The 19,011-nt window shown below is 61.7% G+C and overlaps 1 protein-coding gene across 5 annotated transcripts in view; it reads right to left on the reverse strand.

Annotated features, from left to right (window-relative positions):
- GRB10 (growth factor receptor bound protein 10) overlaps positions 1-19,011 on the reverse strand; it is an 88,397-nt gene that overhangs the window by 6,210 nt on the left and 63,176 nt on the right. For 4 of the 5 annotated variants that reach the window (XM_084896173.1, XM_084896171.1, XM_084896172.1 and 1 more), the window contains 9 exons: positions 18,613-18,696; positions 16,496-16,700; positions 6,644-6,800; positions 6,121-6,236; positions 5,379-5,447; positions 4,078-4,215; positions 3,039-3,149; positions 2,621-2,719; positions 165-245 (listed from right to left, as the gene is read on the reverse strand). In XM_084896173.1, the coding sequence (XP_084752299.1) occupies positions 165-245; positions 2,621-2,719; positions 3,039-3,149; positions 4,078-4,215; positions 5,379-5,447; positions 6,121-6,236; positions 6,644-6,800; positions 16,496-16,700; positions 18,613-18,696 (1,060 nt within the window). The remainder of the gene's footprint in view (positions 1-164; positions 246-2,620; positions 2,720-3,038; positions 3,150-4,077; positions 4,216-5,378; positions 5,448-6,120; positions 6,237-6,643; positions 6,801-16,495; positions 16,701-18,612; positions 18,697-19,011) is intronic. The other variant, XM_084896175.1, reaches the window with a different exon arrangement.

Raw genomic sequence — 19,011 nt, forward strand, 5'->3', positions numbered from 1 at the left:
CTGGGCATGGGTGCGGGCAGGCTGCTTCTCTGGGACCATAGAGCTCCACGGGTGGGGCCTGCGGAGGCTGCACCCCCCCCCAACCCCGTCTGCATGAGACATGGCGGCGGCTGGTGTGCAGAGCTGAGGGGTGGCCTGGCTCGGAGGGCGGCAGGTCCACTTACCGCGGGTCCGGAGAGAGAGCTCAGGTAGGCTGGCTTTCTGTGGTTGGGGAGCCGATAGTTCTGGTAGAGGCTCATTCCATACTGCGGGCCAAAGCCAAAGGCAGAGTCAGTGCTGGTGGGCAGGGGGAAGAGGGGAAGGAGGGGGGGAAGAGGAGGGAGGGAAAGGGGAGAGGGGAGGGGGGAAGGGGAGAGGGGAGGGGGAAGGGGAGGGGGGAGGGGGAAGGGGAGGGGGAGAGGGGAGGGGGAAGGGGAAGGGGGGAGGGGGAAGGGGAGGGGGAGAGGGGAGGGGGAAGGGGAGGGGGAGAGGGGAGGGGGAAGGGGAAGGGGAGAGGGGAGGGGGGAAAGGGAGGGGGGAGGGGGAAGGGGAGAGAGGAGGGGGGGAGGGGAGGGGGGAGGGGGAGGGGAGAAGCAGAGAGGGGAGGGAGGAGGGGAGGGGGGAAGGGAGGGGGGAGGGGGAGGGGGAAGGGGAAAGGGGAGGGGGAAGGGGAGGAGAGAAGGGGAGAGTGGAGGGGGGATGGGGAGGGGGAGGGGGAAGGGGAGGGAGGCCCCTCAGAGCCCCGCACGCCCGGTTCACTTTGCTTTTCCCAAAACAGGCCATACGTGTGCAGACCAAAACCATCACTCAATACGGAGAACGCACCATCTCCCACCTCTGCTCACACCGTGGCTGCTCTGCTCTGCTCTCCCCGTGCCGCCTCCTCCGCCTCCAGCCCCGACACCATCGGGTCCCAGTGTGAGGTGCACATCCCAGGGGCAACCGAAATTTTTTAAAAATATGTTTTATTGACTTATTACAGAGAGGAAGGGAGAGGGATAGAGAGCTAGAAACATCGATGAGAGAAACATCGGCCAGCTGCCTCCTGCATACCCCCTACTGGGGATGTGCCCTTGACCGGAATCGAACCCGGGACCCTTCAGTCATCAGGCCGACGCTCTATCCACTGAGCCAAACTGGTTTCGGCCAACTGAAGTTTTAAGGAGGGCAATTCCAGGGTAAGTTATTCATAGTGATTTTTTTTGCATTCTTATGGTTCTAGGGGCCTCATGAACAGTATGTAAATATATACTGTGGCATATTTATGCCTGTGTTTTGAAACTTTATTTGCTATTTTTCCATTTCACTTCATATTATTTTTAAACACGTTCTTAGTGATTCCTCCCTCAGGACTCCCCTGTCCTTTGTTCTCGCACTTTTCTCTCTCGCGGTGCCGTGCTCTTTGGAAGCGTGTGCAGACCACACTCCTGGCCGCTCAGGCTTCCTCCGTGAGCAGGCTCGCTTTCGGAATAACCAGGATTGAGTGTCAGGGGCACCGGGATTTCAGATGCTTAGGAGGGGCGTGGGCAAAGTGGGGGAGCACAGAGGTCCACCCTCTTCCCAGTGCCTGCTCTGAGCACACTGCTCCTGGCTCTTTGATGAAGTTCCCTCTGTCTCCACAGGGGGACCCCGCGAGCTGCTCCTGCCCTGCTCTGCAGAGCGCGCCTGTGGCTGGGGGTGGGCGCCCGGACACTCTCCCCGCAGGCCTGGAAGGCGTGGACCCCCCACCTCAGCACCGCCTTCCCAGGCAACAGTAAAACATCGCTGCAGACCCTCTTTGTCCCCTCAGGGCAAACATCACACAGCGGCTTCTGGGGCCGAGGCGCGGGAGCCGAGCGGCTCCTCCTGGGCGTCTGGAGGGGAGTCTGTGCCCACCTCCGCTGCGCCTGCTTCTCCAGGCGGCTGCACCCGAGTCTGTGCAGCTGCAAGCGGCAGTGGGGCTGGGGGCTTAGTGACGGGGTTCCTGGACCACGCCCTGTGCTGGCCCCAGGTCAGCCAGCAAACTTCCCTCCAGATCCTGCTCCCCCAAGTTCCTCCTGATCAACTAACTCTCCCGGGCTTTGTGAGCACCGGGCTGGGAGACAGGGGCCCGAGGGGTGTCTGCTCAGACGTCTGTGGGGATGGAAGCTGAGGGGGTTCCCACCCCAGGCGGGCTGTGGCCTCTCTGAGAAGCTGCTGTCGGGGGTACGATTCCCAGCCCCTCAACTTCCTTCAGAACTTGCTGCCTGGCGGCACCCCCTGCCCTGGCCACCACTCGGTGTGCTGCCGAGTCCCTGTGCCTGGGGACCCCCACCCTCGGGCAGGGAGTCTGAGAGTTGCCGAGAAAGCAGTTCACCCTCCTGCGAGCTCCGTGTGCCCGGACTCCTGGTCCTTCTCCCCCCCCCTCCCCCGACCCTGGCCCCGGCCCCTCCGCCCCCACACCCGGGCACGGTGGTAGTGCCTGGAGGCACTCACGTCGGCTCACCGGACGGGCACCAGGGCACCGAGCGCGGAGATGAGGGATGCTGCCGTCCTGCCTGCCCGGCCAGGTCGGCCCTGGCTCTGCCCTCCCCTGGAGCCTCCGGGGAAGCTCCCGGACCCCGGGGGCAGGAGGGTGGCGACCCCGGAGCGGACGGACAAGCCGCGGGCAGGACGCACGTACCTTGAGCAGGCGGAAAGCGGTTATCCAGCAGAGGCGGCCCTGCTCGTCCTCAGCGCACAGCACCCGCAGCTCCTTTGTCTCCTGCAGCACTTTGTTTGGCTTTTAAAGGAGGTAAAGGAAGACGTGGTGAGTGTCCACAGCCAATCAGAAGCCCGCCTCAGCCTCCGGCAGGACGGGAGCGACACTCACACACACAGATTGGCTGGGCGTCCCCCAGGGGCCTGAGCCACCACGCCTTCCCCGGGGCCTCCGAGCTCCTCGGGGACGGACCCCTCGCAACGCCAGGAAAGCTTTCCACACGGATGAGGAGCCCCAGTGTGAAACCGGGCTGCTGGCTTCAGAGAGAAGCAGCTAGCAAGGAAGCCGCACAGCCTGAATTCTGAAGTGGCCGGCGGAGGCGGCTGCAGGGCGGGCCTACCTTGAGGCAGAAGCCGAACTCCGTGGGGGTGTGGTACTGCTTCTTGCCGGAGATCACCGTGAAGACGCTGCAGTCCTCCAGGTCAGCCATCAGCTGCAAGTGCCTGGGCTCCTGTGAGGCGGAGGCAGGGTTAACCAGGACCGGCTGTTCCTGTCCTGGCCAACAGAGGGCAGGCTGCGCGCCTCCCGCAGACATTCCACAGGCGCCACGTGGAAGAGAATCCCTAAGTTAAAACCAGTCGCCCCGCCCCCACCAGAAAGCCCTCCCCATTCCTAGACAGAAGACTGGGAATGCGTTGGCACTCTGCCAAGTCAGAACCAAACATTCAAAGTGCAAAGCGGGTGGGGTGGGGGGACTCCGAGCCCAAAGGTCAGAGTTAAGAGCACAGGCTCCCAGGCAGGTCCCGTCCACTCCCTGTGTCAGACTCCACCAGGCCTGCAGCTCCCACGGCTCACCTTCCGGCCCCATCCTCCCTCAGCTCTGCCTCCAGCCCCGGGCACACAGGCCCCAGGCTCCGTCTCCGAGGAGGGGGAGGGAGCCAGACGCCAGAGCGAGGCGCTGGGAAAGTGACTGCCCATCTCATCTCCATCTCCATCTCCATCAGAGGCAGGAGGCCTGCCACCCACTGCCTTCTCTCTGGCTCCCCGGCTCCCAGTCCCCCGACACCCCTGGAGCAGCAGGAAATCGGGCTGGTGCTTAGCACCCTCACCTGCCCTCTTCCCAGTGGGGATACATGCAAAACGGCACTCATTCCTTCAAATATCTGTAACGGCACTCAGGACGGAGCGAGTCCTCAGCCTGCAGCTGGCTGAGCCTGAGGTGGGAGGGGTGCAGCCTGCAGGTTCTAGTCTGCGTGGTCACCCGCTGTCTCAGCCAGTGCACAGGGAGCCAGGAGCTCCAAGGGACCCCGGGAGCAGGCAGAGGGAGGCCCCGCCCACTCTGCAGCACCTGCCCGCCTGCCTGCAGTGGCGTGTCTGGCGTGCCGGTGGCGTGTCCGGCGTGCCATGGCGTGTGCGTGGCGTGCCGGCGGGGAGCTCACCTTGGAGGAGCCCTTGGTGGAGCAGTAGAGCCCCGAGCGGCGCAGGCACAGGTACATCTTCTTCCAGGACTTCCGCCCCAGCTCCTTCACCTGCAGGAAGCCCTGGATCTCGGGGCAGCTGCTGGTGTTCAGGAAGTTCTGTCAAAGGCGGATGTGGAGTCAGGGGATCGGGTACGGTTACAGAGGCGCCATCAGCTTCTGGCATCCTAACGCCCTCTGAACGACTGAAGCACTGTTTCTGAGTTTTCAAATGATAAACTCCCTCTTCAAATCCTCACCGTTCTGTCCGACTGGCGTGGACGGCCAGCGTCCGCGTTTACGTGGACCTTGACTGCAGCTAGAGCATAGGCCCCGTTTCCTGTGTTCCAGCCTCCGCCAGGTCTGCCAACAGCCCCCCCATGCCAGCACCAGCGGGAAGTGCCCGCCTTCACTCCCTGAGGGCCCGCGCGCATCTGCACACCAGCTCTCCCCGGACCCCTGGGCGACAGCCCGGGCCCAGTGACCTCCTCCCGAGGGAGGCCCAGCCGCTGGGGTGCGGCCGGGAGGGACCGGACTGAGCGGGGACACGTGGACAGTTTGGGTGCACCTGGGCCAACCCTCCTGGAGCCACTTCAGATCAGGCGGTAAAGCAGCCATCAGCCTCTGGGCCTTGCTGTGCTGGGGCCATGGGGCCTGGGAGAGGCCTGCAAAGGGCTCCCAGGCTCTGAGGCTCCTCTCAGGGGCTGAGACGCCGGTGGTGACCAACCAGCAGAAAAAGAGGGCTAGGGGCTGCATCCCCGCTCCCCTCCCCTGGCTCCTTTTACACTGGGTGGGGCGGCAGCAGGGCTGCCTGCATGAACAGTTCCCTGGCACGTGCACGCTGCACATGCATTTAGGGGCAGCAGTGTCCCCTCTTCTGCTCCCGCCTTCCCTGGAGCAGCACAAGCCTCCTGAGGCAGTGCCCCCCCCCCCCCCCCCCCACTGCAGGGGAGCGGAGGCCCCGTTTCTAGGCCTGTAGGCCCGCGCTTTACCAAGCAGGACCCTTAGCCGAGCATGCCAGGGGCTCCGTGATGGGCTGAGAGCCCTCGGCCTCCCTCCTGCCTTGCCCCCTCCGAGCCACAGCAAGTGTCCTGCCCCAGGGCCTTTTCACGCTGGAGGAGCTGCCTCCAGCGGATTGCCCAGGTCAGCATGTGTTCTCTAAACTCCATTAAGAACTGAGGCTGATCCATGATTAAGAATGAAATTGCTCCAAGTTTTTGCGAGGCTGTGGCAGCTCCAGGGAAGACTCCGGTCTGGGACCCTGAGGCCCACTGGCCCTGTACCTGCAGCATCTGGTTCTGACCCCCGTTGGACTGCTGGCACCAGGTGACCATCTGGTCCGGGAAGAAGTTCTGAGGAGCGGAGACAGACACGCGCCGTCGGTGTGAGGCGGGGTGTGCAGGGGGTGGCCCTGCCCTGTGCACGCCTCTGTCCCTGGCACGCGGAGCGCCTAATGCTGTGCCTGCCGGGCCGCACAGGAGTGTGCGCTCACGCCTCGGGGGCACCGACCAGGTCACGGCATGAGCCACGCCACTCCGGAAGCTTGGAGAGGAGTGGCCAGCATGCACAGCCTGTTTGGGGGGCACCATTTCTTACTTCTGCGTGAAGAGCAATGAAGCTCCGGAGCCCCCTCTGCACACTGCGCAGGCCCAAGGCCTGTCCTGGCATTTCACCAGACAAGCACTACCCCCTCATGCCCCCAAAACAGAAAAGCCAAGACGCAGCAGGAGACCAGTCAGCACGCCTGGATAGTAACTTCCCCACTCGCCCTTCCCAGACCACCACAAGGCGACATCTGCTCCTTGGGGGAGTAAGCTCTCATTCTGCTGAGTCTCGGGCCAACCTGCTCAGGCAGAGCCCGCGCTCCTAATCCCCCCCTGCGGGGAAGGCGTCGAGGGAAGGGCTTCGCCCCCCCGCAGCCCAGGCCCGCCCGCTGCCCGCTGCCCGCTGCCCCGGGTCCCCGATGCTCTGCTCTGTTCCCGTGAAACCCCGAGTTCCAGCCCAGGCTGAGCAGGCGGGACTCACGTTGGGGTTCTTGAAGAACTCGTATTTGCCATAATTCTTCCTGAACAGAAACTTGCTCTCGCCAGCCATGGTGCTGTCCACCTGGGCCACCAGCTCGTGGTCTTCCACACAGCGCTCTGGGGAGAATCGTCTCGGTGAGGAGGAGGGGGGCCACGCAGGGCCGGCCCCCTGCCTCGGACAAGGCGGGCGAGCGCGGAGGTGCCGGAGCTCCACGCCCATCCCCCTCGGAGCCCTGCTGCGTGCGGGGGTGAGACATGGACGGGGCTTCCGCTCTGGGCGGCGTGGACGCCGAGTGAGGGAGAGGCACCCCCTCCCGGCAGAGGCTGGGCCTCGGGCAGAGGTGCCCGCTCTGGCTGAGCATCAGCCACCACAGCTGGCGCCACGCACAGACAGTAGAGCACGGCCCAGGGCGTGTGTGGGGGAGAGGGCACGGGAGGGAGAGGGGACACGTGGGGGGAGAGAGAAGAGGCAGGGACACGGCGCTGTGCAGCTGGTGGGGGGTGTGGCTGCATGCTGCCCTTACCGATCCCCAGGTGAGGGTGGTACTCCACCAGGGACCAGGTGTTGTCATCCACGCAGTGAGTGCGGTACACCAGCAGCTGGCACAGGTCCCGGGACTTCATGTCCACTGGAATCTCCACCACTTTGCATGTCCCGTCCTCACCGAAGATTTTAACATCCTGCAAAGACAGGGGCGCTCACAATGAGTGACTGGGCATCTGCCTGTTGGTCTTGTTTTCACTGTTAAGACTTTTATCATCCAAACTTCTGGCGAAGGAAAGCTAACGCCACAGAGCGTGTCTCTGTCTAGGAGCCCGTGTCAGGTGCTGCAGCCCTGGAGCCACCACGGCAACGGCTGTTTCTGAAGAGACAGAGCAGGCCGTCTAGAAAAGCTAAGTCTGTTTTTAAGTGAGGTACAGAAAAGGAAAAGGAAACTTAAAAGGTGGATTTAAAAAATATATATATTTTATTGATTTTACACAGAGGGGAATTGAGAGGGACAGAGTTAGAAACATCGATGAGAGAGAAACATCGACCAGCTGCCTCTTGCACCCCCCCCCACTGGGGATGTGCCCGCAACCAAGGCACATGCCCTTGACCGGAATCAAACCCGGGACCTTCCAGTCCGCAGGCCGACGCTCTATCCACTGAGCCACACCGGTCCCGGCAGAAGGTGGATTTTTAAGAAATAAAAACTGAACAAAATAAAACAGAAAAAGTAAGGCCCGAGGTGCTCTGACATACGTATAACTGTCCAGCCCAGCAGCTTGTCCGTGGAGGGTCGCCCGGCTCCTGCCCACCACCTCCCCTGCCCCCTGGCCTCGTCACCCCTGCCCCGAGAGCCAGGAGCCCGACAGGCACTCTTGGTGTGCCCGGGACACTGAGGACAGACCACGGCCAGGCGGAGGGACAAGGGCTTCCCCGGTGCCCTCGTGAAGCAGGATGCGCGCCAAGGACGCCGGTGGCCCGAGTGAGGCACTTCACGGTGCAGCCAATTGAAAAAGCAGATGCCGCCGCCGCAGAATCCCTGCTCCTGTGCTCCACTGCCCTTGCTGCCCGGGGCCCAGCACACCCGCCCCCACCTTCTCACACCTCATGTCCATTAAGGCTTAGGAACAAGCTGATATCGATTAGTATCGATACACTGACATGTGAAACACTGAAAAGAAGGGTGTAGTAGAACAGTCACAAACGCTTTGGCCTCATCCCCTGCAAATGACGGGCAAGCCCCGTGCTCTGGTGACTGCCCAAAGCCATCCTGACCAAGGGCCCCAGGGGAGACGGGAGGCTGGGAATGTACTCTGTCCAGCAGCACACCCTCAGCCTCTCGGGGAACTTGAGCTGCTGAAAAAAATCTCCCCCCAGCAGCCTGGAAAGAGCAGCCAGAGGAACAAGACGGCATTTTAATACTTGCTGCCTCCTGAAAGGGAGCCTGTCCCTGGCCTCCCCCACCGCCTGTGGGCTGGGCGCTCTGCCGGCCCACCAGTCCTGGCCCTGGGGAGCGGGGGCAGGCTGTCTCCGGGCTCCTGGGCTTAGTCCTCCAGGTGGTAAATCAAGCCACCTGGGCAGCCAATCAGGTCCCTCCCTGGGCCTCTGCACCCGCCCCCTGGCTCCCACTCCATGGAGGCTGAGGGGCCGCTCCCAGAGAACCCGAGCTCAGACCAGAACGCCGGGGCCCTGCACCGTCCGTCCGTCCGTCCGTCCGTCCGTCCGAGTGAGCACGGAGGGGCTCTGGGCCCTGCCCTTGGCCGAGTCTCTCAGAGACCGGCCCCTGCGCCTCGTGCCCCCGTGGCAGCTTCAGGTCCGGCCAGGGCTCTGCCCGGTCACCTTTCTCCCGCTTCCCTGGCCCCAGAGCGCGCTTTGCCTGGCGTTTACTTCTACGACAGGCTTCTGGCAGGAGAGGGCTGAGCGGGACCGAGGCCCACTGTCCCCCCCCACCGCTCCTGGCCAGGAAGGAGTTAAGCTCACTCAGCCCTGAACTCCGAGGGGCCGGGGGGCCACCCTGCAGCCTGCTACCTCTCAGCCACCCCCCATTTCAGAAACCCGGGGGCCCTGGGGCAGGGCTGTGGAGCCTGCTTTCAACTCACATTAACTTTCAAAGGAATTCACCATCTTCTTCCAGAAGCTACATTTCACTTAGCGGGACTTACACTTTTATAAAACACATTACGTATTCAAACACAGCTGACAGGATGGACTCTATAAAAATAAAACTTTTAAAATGAAGAAAATACCTCTTAGGACTCTACGTAAAAACTTTTTTTTAAAACTGCCTTCACAAAATAAATAAATAAATAAATAAGTAAAACTGCCTTCACATAAAAGAAAAACAAGTTAAAAAATGCAAACAAGGTCATATAATTCCTTACTGTGTAATAATTAATAATGTGCTAACTGTATTACAGGCCACGCCTCTACGCAGATCATCTTTTCAAATACAAAACCAGCGCGTTCCTAATTTCCCTCTTTCCTAACTTCCTATGAGAATCATCTGTGATTACAACGAATGCTATTTTTTCTCCAAATTCAAATAATGCTGAAGTGTGGTTGCTGCTAGGAGCCCTTTATCACTTTTCCTGCCCAAACTGGCCCGGGGGCTTTTTACCTCTCCCCCCCCCCCCCCCCCCCCACACACACACACACACTCTCCTCCAGCTCTCCTGACCCCCTGCTGGGCCAGGCCACCGCGGTCTATATATAGTCTGGGTATTAAAGCTGAGACGTGCTCTGTCACAGGGCCATGTCCACTGATTCCCAGAGCGGGCTGGGCTGGGACCGCCAGGGGCCGGGGGGCGGGCCTGCTGCGGTCTGTGGCCGGACAGACAAAGGGACGCACGGTCCAGCCACAAGACCTGGACCCCGAGCAGCCTGCCCGGCCTCTGATGCAGGGCCCGGACGGGGTGGGCGCTGAGACAGGGTTTCTGACAACTACACAGACACACAGGAAATGCACGGGAGCAGGCGGCCACGGGCCACCATGCCTGCTGAAGCCACAAGTTCTAGAGGGAGCATGTGCCCCAGCCACAGGGGCTCATTGTGGAAGCAACCAGAATGGCCCGGGCTTCGGCGCCCAGCCGGGGAGGGCTGCTGGGGCCGGCTGCACCGCGAGGCTGCGCAGGGCGGCCCGGCACGGCTCTCGGCGAGCTGGGGCAGGTCTCGGCGGGGCGCCCTTTCCCCGGGGTGACTTGTCAGGGGAGCAGAGGCCCAGGTGATGTTGGGGGGGGGGTGGGGAAGACGAGGAGGGCAGACTCCCAGTGCCAGCCCGCCTCAGCGGCTGCCTGGCTGTGTGACCTCAGGCAGGTGACGGACGGACGGACCCGGACGGAGCCGGGCCTCCATGCCCTGGGGCTGCTGGGAGAGCCAGTAATGACTGGGAAGCACAGAGCTCCACGGGTGGGACCTGGGGAGGCTCCATGGGAACAGCTGCAGGAGCCGGGCTGAGTGACCCCGCCGCTCTGTGCCTCAGCCTGCTCATCTGTAAAATGGGACCCTGTGAGTAACAGTGGCTCATGATGTCAGCTGGGCCTAAGGACAGCCACTGTTTCCGCCCCCCCGGGGTGCACTCGAATGCAACTGGGGATACAAGGCAGGCACACGGGAGAGGCCTGGGCCTTCTGACTCTGCATCGGTCTGAATTCTGAGAACGCCAGTGCCTTGCTCGTAAGATGGAGCCGGGGCACGTCAGCGGGAAAAGCAGACGGGAACTCCGGCCTTCCCCCTGCCGTCACAGCGGCTAAGCCTTTCCCAACGAAAGGGATGTTAATAGGGCGCGTGATGTCACACAGTGCCTCCCCGGCCGGGGGGGGGCGGGGGGGTGACTGCTTCCCGCCCGCCTCCTGCTGGGCGTGGCGGGCTCCCTGGCGCGGAACCTTGAGCCCCAGGCGACGCACGCCGCCCTGCCAGGGTGCCGGGCTGCTTTTCAGACACTCCTCGCACAGAGCGAGAGGCAGGAGTACGTGTGTGCAAATGGAGAGACAGGAACTTGGTAACAATCAGGGCCGAAGGCCCATGGTCTCCACAGCCCCACACTGCATCCTGGGAAGCCTGTTTTGTTTTGTCTCAGGGTCCCCAACAGGTGGACTCCCGCTTTAGGCCTGACACACCGAGCCTGTGAACCTCGGACCTCGGGGCTCCGGCCCAGGCCACCTGGCCAACACGGAAACGGGCTCTTGGCTCCTCGCCCCAGTGCCACCCAGCGCCGTGCAGATGGGCAGCTCTGGCGGAGAGCGGCCTGTGCGGGGAGCCGGGGAGGGCCTGGGAACGGCTGCGCAGACACCGAGGAGCTGGGAGCGCCCGGCCAGCTCTCAGCCTTCCTTCTCATCCCCTCCGAGGGAGGATGTGAGCCGGACCCCGTCACTCGGAGCCTCTAGTAAAACTGGGTACAGATGCTTATGGAGGAGCCTACCTGGGACCTAGCAGCCAGGAGGGGACCCCGGAGGGGCTGGCGGGGGCAGGAGGCTGACTTCCAGGGGGTAGGGGCAGCTGAGGGAACTTGAAGAGCATCAGCTGCGCCTGGCAGGGGGAAGGGAGGGGCCGCTGGGACTGCCAGCCATGCCAGGGCCCAGTGTGCCCTGCAGGCAGCTGTCGCTACCCCCCCCCCCCCCCCCCCCGATGAGGTAAGGAAATCTGGGAGGCAGAATGGCTTTCCGGTCCAGGAGATGACCCATGGGGGCCACAATCGGCTGCTGGCCCCTCTTCCTGCCAAGATGTTCACATGGGACTCACCCCGCCAAGAGGGACCCCGGCTTCCCAGGACACGCCAGGTGGCTCACCCTAGGGTGCCCTGGAGGCCCAAACGGGGCAGGCCTAGCACGTGTGGGAAAAAGTAAATTTACGTCAAACCGAGCAAACCAGGCTCAGGCTAGCTGGCTTTGGTGAGGAAATGGTGTTCCACTGGTGCTTCCACGTCAGCAGTGCTGCTGCGAGACGTGAGGCCTGAAGGGGAGCTGCTCCCGTGGGCACGTGGCTCTGATCACAATCGCCCTCCTGCCCGGCCTCCTGGCTCCGACCGGCTCTAAAGAAAGAGCCACCTTACCGCCTCCTCCCCGCAAGGCTCTGTGAGAATGAAAGCAGGGAGTCTGCAAGTCCCTCCTGAAAAAGTTAAAGCTCTAAAAATAACTGATAAAGTACTTCTTGGAAGTCAGCCACGGCTCCAGAGTCCCTGGGCGGCTGCCCCGGAGGAACGAGGCTCACCACCAGGGCGGCGACAGGGCCCCAGCGGGGGAGGCCCGCCGGCCTCTGCCTGCCCGTCCCCACCAGGGGGGCTTGCTTGGAAGAAGCAATTCTGACCCGTTCGCCTGTATCTTTAAACTTTCCCAGAAGGGCTGTGTGCGGCGTGCTGTGTGACAACAGCGGTTCATAAAGGTGTTCTACAGGAAACGGGAGCAGCGCGTCCTGAAAACCTCCCTGGGGCCCGAGGGGAGGAGCAGGCCCCTCCACCTCCCCCGCGGAGCTGAGTGCAGGGTGCGGCCGCCCTCCAGGCCTCAGCTTGCTCACAGGGGCACAAGTGCCACCCCAGCTAGTCTGCAAGGTTCTCTCAAGGGCTCCTAGTGGGGTCCCCGCCAAGCACGGGCAATGCCCTCTAAACTTGGGGTCCCCACCCAGCCCGAGGGCCTTCCCAGTGGCACACGCGGCAGGAGGGGCAGCAAGGGCGCCTGTGGGTGTGGGCCCGAGTGCTAGGCGAGGCTGTGCTCACCCCCCCGCCCCCAGCTATCCAGAGTGAGCGGACGTGCGAGGGGCGAGGGGCTCAGCCCTGCCTGCTGGCTCACTGGCAGCTGCTGCCATCGGGCAGGCTCGGGGTGGGGCTGCTGCAGCTGCTGCTGAGAACTTGCCCGGGGCCAGCCCCTGAAGGAGGGGGCAGGCTGCAGAGTCCCCGGGGCTGGAGCTGGGGCTCTGGTGCAGCTGCCTGGGCTCGCCAAGCCAGGGCTTCTCACAAAGAAGGGAGAGGCAGGGGCGCAGGGTCCCCCCGAGATGCTAAGGAAAAGAAACCGTCTTGATTGAACCAACTCCTCAGAGAGTTAGTAACTAAACGTTCCATTTACATATTGTAATCTTAAAAGCCAACAAAAATGGTTTATATTCTTTCTCTAGAAAATCGTCCAGGGAAGCCACATGACTGGCTGTGGTGGCCAAAAAGCGAGGCAGGATTTCAGTGATCCCTCCCTCCAAATTCCAGAGGAGAGGGGGGCGGGCCGCGCAGCTGCAGCAGCTGCTCCCAGCAGGGCCACGTGTGCAGGCCGCAGCCTGGAGGTGTGGAGGGAGGCCCACGGCTTGGAGAGGGCTGGGCGGGGAGAACAGGGGAGCGAGGGCGAGCGGGGGCCCGGGAGGGGGTGCAGCGCAGCACGCACTGACTGAGTCATCCCCTGGCCCTCGGACTCCGGGCCCCTGCAGGGTGGGGCCTGGGGTGGTGAGGAAGGGGCAGCTGTCCACCCGTCACTCACGGGAGCAGGCAGCAAGGGGAAGGCAGGAGCGGGAGCCAGCTGCGGGGGGGAGCGGAGAGGGTTTTGTGTTCTGAAATGGCAGGGACATGCTGATGTGTCTCGGGCTGACCCTGGCTCTGGGACGCCATCATGACCATTCCGGGACACAGCTGCTCCTGTCCTGTGGGAGCCCGCGCCCTGCTCTCCGGGATCCTGGCAGACACAACCCCGTGACTCTGCCGAGTGTCCAAACATGGGGAGAGCAGGCACCCTGCTCCCCCACTCAGGGCCCCCAGTGGCCCCCAGCTCCCGGGCTCAGCTTCAGTGGCCCCTGGTTCCAATGGCTCTGACCCCGAAGGCACCAGGAAGGCGGTGGGCACACTCTGCAGGGGCTAAGAACAGAGGGCTGGGGGCCTGGCATGAGGGCGGGAGGGGGGGGCACCGAGGAAGGAGGACAGTCTGGCTCCAGGATGGGCCACGGAGGCCCCAACCGGGGTGAGGCAGGGCGTCGCCTCCACACGCACTCGCTGGGAAGTGACCTGTACTTGGCAGCCAAGGGCAGTTTTTCTCGCCAAAGATGGTCTGACGTCGAGGCCCATTCATTAAACCTTCAAGCCTCGGGAGACCCGATTTTGCTCGTTAGTAAATGCCTGTCAAAGCCCTACGCAAGGCAATTAATTCACTTCCAGAAAATTAATTTTTAAAATTAAGCAGAGAGAGAGGAGCTGATTTGGAGCGAAGACAGTATTCATGCCCTATTAATAATGGGGTTAACATATGTGACTAATTGTGTTTACAAAACAAGCGGGGAACTTGCTGCCACAAGTCACCGCGGGGCTGCACGAGGCCTCTGGCTGGAGACCCACCGACCACGCGGCCGAAGCCGACAGGGCACGGCTCGCCCGCTCCAGAAACCTGGGGTCCCCGTGCGTCCCTCTCCACCTCCCACCTCCTGTCCGCCAGGCCGCTCGCCCCCTCAAGGTGTCTCCTGCCTCCTCCGAGTGTGGCTGTCCCTGCCGCCGGGCACCAAAACCACACTACACCCTGCTGGGACACGTTTCTCTCCCACCATGTCACGTCTGTGAGCCCCTGGCCCACTCCCAGACGTGGGGCCGCCTCCCTGTGGATGTGGAGGGGACCCTGGTTCCAGACCATGGAGCCCGGCTGCCCTGTCTCCTGCCCAATCCACTTCCTCCCCATTGCAGCCAAGAGGGCCTCCCGTTTCCTGCAGCCACCCCAGCCCCGGACACAAGCACGGGCCCTGACTGCTGAGGGAGGAAGCCCAGCCCCAGCGGCGTGGGGGCCGGGCGCTGCGGGGCTGGCTGGGCATCCCCGCCCCAGCACCGGCGGCCTTCCCGGGGCCCCCGGCCTCCGTCAGGGAGACGGCCCTGGCAGGGCCTGGGCCTGCAGGCTGGGCCCTGGAGTGGTGCCCAGGCTGCGTGCTCGGACTCTGTGTGCAGAGGCAGGACGTCAAAGGCCCCTTCTTCCCTCAGGCGCGTGGCAGAGGAGGAGCCCGCCTCCTTGCCCATCACAGTCCCAGGGGGGCTGGAACCCATGCCGCTGCCCACCACGGCCCACGGCGCCACCGCTCTCCGCCAGATCAGTTCGAACCCAGAGCGCAGAGCATCCCTCCCTCCGAGGAGCACTACTTGCAGCCGGCTCCCTGCCTGCCGGTCTCCAGAGCCAGAGGCGTCTGTGCGACAGAAACACAGACACCAACACGATGTTCTCATGGGCAACTAGGGCCGATCCAGGGAAAGCAGCAGGCAAGGTTCCTGGTTCCCCATTCTGCTTCGAGCTGGACAGCGTGGGCGGAGGCCATGGGCCTGCCGGCGCTGGGGAGCCAGAGCATCTCTGCACAGCTGTACTCTAGGACGAGCAACTTGGTCAGCAGCCTCAGTGACCAGCCCACAGACAGCTTGTCTAGAGCTTATCTGAAGCAGGAGTCCCCAGGGAGGCAGACGTCCCGCGTGGACTGGAGGCATGTGACAGAGGGCCAGGCCTGGCAGCTCTGGCCCCACACGGGCCTTACCTCACCCTCTAAGTCAGGGGTCCTCAAACTTTTTAAAGTGGGGGCCAGATTACGGTCCCTCAGAGAGCTGGAGGGCCGGACTATATGAACTACTAATTCCTACTGTAACACCTCAGCTGTGCTCACTGCCCAAAAAACCTGGCGGGCAGGATCAGACTCCCCTGGGGGCTGCATGTGGCCCGCGGGCCGTAGTTTGAAGACCCCTGCTCTAAGTGCTGATGGGAGGACAACGCGGCCCGTTGGGGTCAGAGCTCGCAGCCGGCGAGCATCAGGAGAAACGCCTCCGCACAGCGCGCCTGCCCCTGCCTCGCAGACAGAGGGCTTTCGGGGCGCAGGGACTGGGGTGCATCAGCCTTCACGGCAAACGTGGCAAAGTCCCAAGAGAGCAGAAGGGGATGATTCTAGCAGAAAAGGCAAAGGGACTTCTGAAACACTGCTGCTGAAAAGAAAGAACCTCAGGGCCCAGTTAAAACCAGAGGCTCTGGAGCCTGAAGTCAGGACACACCCCAAATCAAACACCCACACTGGGTCACATCAACCCCACCATTCACACCCGGTCCCATCCAACTTCCACTAAATTAGAGCTGGGCCTCAGTTCCCCTGCTGCAGAGAGAGAACACTATACCTACCTCTTAGGTTGTGCTGAGAAACAAACATATGAACAAATAGAGAATAAGCCACTTAGAACAGGGCCTGGCAGAGAGCCCTCGGTGACAGTTAGGTGCACCTGAGGTCAGGGTAGTTTGTCATCCTTATTCCCCCCGCCCCCCAACACGCACACACAGAACATCCTGGGCCTCCCTCCGAGCCTGGGACCCAACCTGGCCCAGGCCCTGCCAATCAGAAGGGACAGAGCTGCCAGCCCATCGCGGACGAGCGGGTTACTGGTGCCTTGGTCTTGGGCACGTGACTGGCACTCTCTGCCTCGGCTTCCTCCCTGGGAGACGAAGGTGCACAGTTCGCTCGGCACAGGCTACGTCAGCGGAGAAAGTACTGGCTCGGGAAGGTGGCTGTCTCCCTTGGGCCAAGGAACACCCTTCCCGGAGCAGATCACATTCCATCAGGGCTGTTCCCTGAACACTGACGGGCGGGGCCCGAGAGCCCAGCGCGGAACCCCTCGTCGGCCCACCAGGACCGGGCCCCAGATCACGTGGTGGTGGAACGGTTCAGAAAGCTAAAACTCACTCTTCAGAAACAAACCGCTGTCATTTTAAAAGTCGTTTGTATGAGGCTCCTTCTAAAACACACATACATCGTTGACTTAATAAACGAAACAGTGGGCAACACGTTAAGAAGTCTCCCAAGGCAACAAGCAAACCTGCCCGAGGAAAAGGGCTGAGCGGCTCCCAGTGCCTCTCCCTCTTCCCGGGAAGGAGCCCCCGCCTGCACGGCCAGCAGCCTCGCCCAGCGCGGGCCCACTCACCTTCTTCGCCGGAGGCTGGCTGGGAATCAGCAGCGGGCCGGGGCCCGAGGCCGAGGCCGAGGCCGAAGCAGAGCCCGCGCCCGCGCCCGCGCCCGCGCCCGCCTGCTGCCCAGAGGGGCCGTCCTTCTTGCCGAGCTCCGGGAAAGGGTTGGGGATGGCCGGCAGCGACGAGGTTTTCAGCTGCTGGTCCTCCTCCTGCAGGCGCCTGGGGGGAGAGCGAGCATGGTTAGAAGCTGCCGCCGACATGCCCGGCAGTCCCACTCCTGGGGAGACACGCAGACACAGCGGCACTCGGAGAGTAAGTAAATTCGGGGAGGTCACGACAGGACTATTCACAACAGTCAGAGGCAGAAGCAGCCTGCGTGTCCATCGATGCATGAATAGATGGCAACACGGGCCCGTCCATAGAAAGGGGAAGTTATTCAGTCTCGGAAAGGGACAACATTCTGACACATGCTGACTTGGATGAGCCTGGAGGACACTTTGCTAACTGAAAGAAGCCAGTCACAAAAAGAGGAATCCTGTGTGAGCTCCCTCCTCGGCAAACTCGGAGACAGGAGGTGGAAAGCGGGTGCTGAGCCGGGGGGGCAGACGGGGCACTCGTGCTGCATGGGGACAGATTGATTCTGCAGGATGACCAGGTCTGGAGGCCGGCTGAATGACAATGTAAAGGTGTGCAGCACTGGAACTGTACCCTTAAAAATGCTCCAGATGGCAGAGCTTAGGTCATGTGTATTTTGCCACAATTGAACGTTTTGGAAAAGCTACCATCTCAGACTCAGAGTGAGAAGCACTGGGCACACGCCTGTGGCAGGCGAAGCCGCCAGCACTTGTGTTCCAGGAAGACCTGCCATGCGGAGAGGTTTTGTGAATAAGGGCATTTTCACGAGCACAACTACTTTCCGATGACCTTGAATGAGCACTTCCCTGACCCAACGCGAGCCTTCTAAGAGACTTCCTGCCTCCTCCCCTGAATGCGCATTACACAAAGAGGCTGCTGATACCGAGCTAATTGGGAGGAAAGGCTGCACGTGGCGGTCCCCCTGCAGCACAAAGGCCCGTCCGCGCTGTCCCAGCACTGCCCGGCTGCACCCACTCGCACACCGGGAGCCACTTCCTCATCGTGCTGCGCCGCCCTCTGCTTGGCGTCTCTCCAGAGCTCCCTCCTCCCAGCAACACAAACCTCACTTGTCATACAACCAAGCAAAACATACACAGATGATGAATCAGATGCAATTAGGAAAACAGCAGAAAAACCAAGTTCAAAGTGAAAGCGAAAACAGTGCGAAGTGCCCTGTGCTTCCTCTCCCTGGGGATCCTGCTGGCAGCTGCCGCCCACAGGCACAGGGGTCTGCCGGGAGGGGCCCGCTGTCTGTCCCTGTCCCTGTCCCTGCGGGCACTCCCACTCCTCTCTGCACAGACCTCGAGGGGATGCTGTCTTCGCGTCACTTTCTCTCTGATTTTACACTGTGGCTGAATGAATGGTCCGTTCGCCTTCTTGTGTGTGTGTGTGGGCGGGGGGGAGCGGTGCCCAGGACATGAACAAACACTGGGACCCTTTCACAGGTGCCCCGGGCTCTACGGGCCCCGGCAGGGATGCCCACGCCCAACGTGCGTGCTGCCACGGTACCAGGGAGCCCAGCGCCTGGAAGACGTGACGGCCTCTCACCGACACCCTGCCAGCGGGTTCGTTTCCCTGCGAACCGGCATCGCTCTCCCTGGAACAGCTTCCGCCTGGGCACACGTCTAGCTGTCACGTGTCCCTGGCCCGGACACGCCTGCCTGCGGTGTCTCCCTGCCCAGACCTGGAACCCGGGGCCCAAAAACGTGACCGAGTGTTTTGACTCCTGGTAGGAGATGCTGACGTCCTAACGCTCCAGTTGTTCACAAAACCTCCTCTTTAGTAGGCTTTCCTGAGCATTTAAAAAAATCCTGTGTGTCTGAAGGCAGTAAAAATTCTGCGTGTGGTATTTTAAAGATGGACTGATGTTACCATTCATCTGTGCAAGCCCACAGCACGTCCACCACCAGCAGGGAACCCTGACGGGTAAGAGGGACTTTGGGTGATGATGACGTGTTAAGGCAGATTCATTGATTATAACAAATATTAACAATACCTCTGCTGGGGATGTTGACGATTGGGGAGGGGAGTGTACAGGAAATCTCTGTATCTTCCTCTGAATTTTGTTAGGAACCTAAAACTGAATTTAAAAATAAAATCTTAAAAAACAAACAAATAAACAAAACATTTCCTTAATGAAAAAGGCTGGATAAATAAGGTCCCATGTTATAGGGTTCCACGTATGTGGAATGTCCAGACTAGATGACCCCACAGCAAGGCTGCAGAGGGCGGTGGCGGGGCTGCTGACGGGCGCACTCCCTGTGAGGACGGAAATGTCCCGGAGCCAGAGTGAGGTCCCTGGACACGCTGGGAGTGTACTCGATGTCCCTGAGTTATGAGCTTCAAAGTGGTTCCTTCCATGTCATGTGAGTTCCACCTCTATCAGTGATGTTTA

This window comes from Pipistrellus hanaki (assembly GCF_964339955.1).
Source record: "Pipistrellus hanaki genome assembly, chromosome: 10".
NCBI lineage: Eukaryota > Metazoa > Chordata > Mammalia > Chiroptera > Vespertilionidae > Pipistrellus > Pipistrellus hanaki.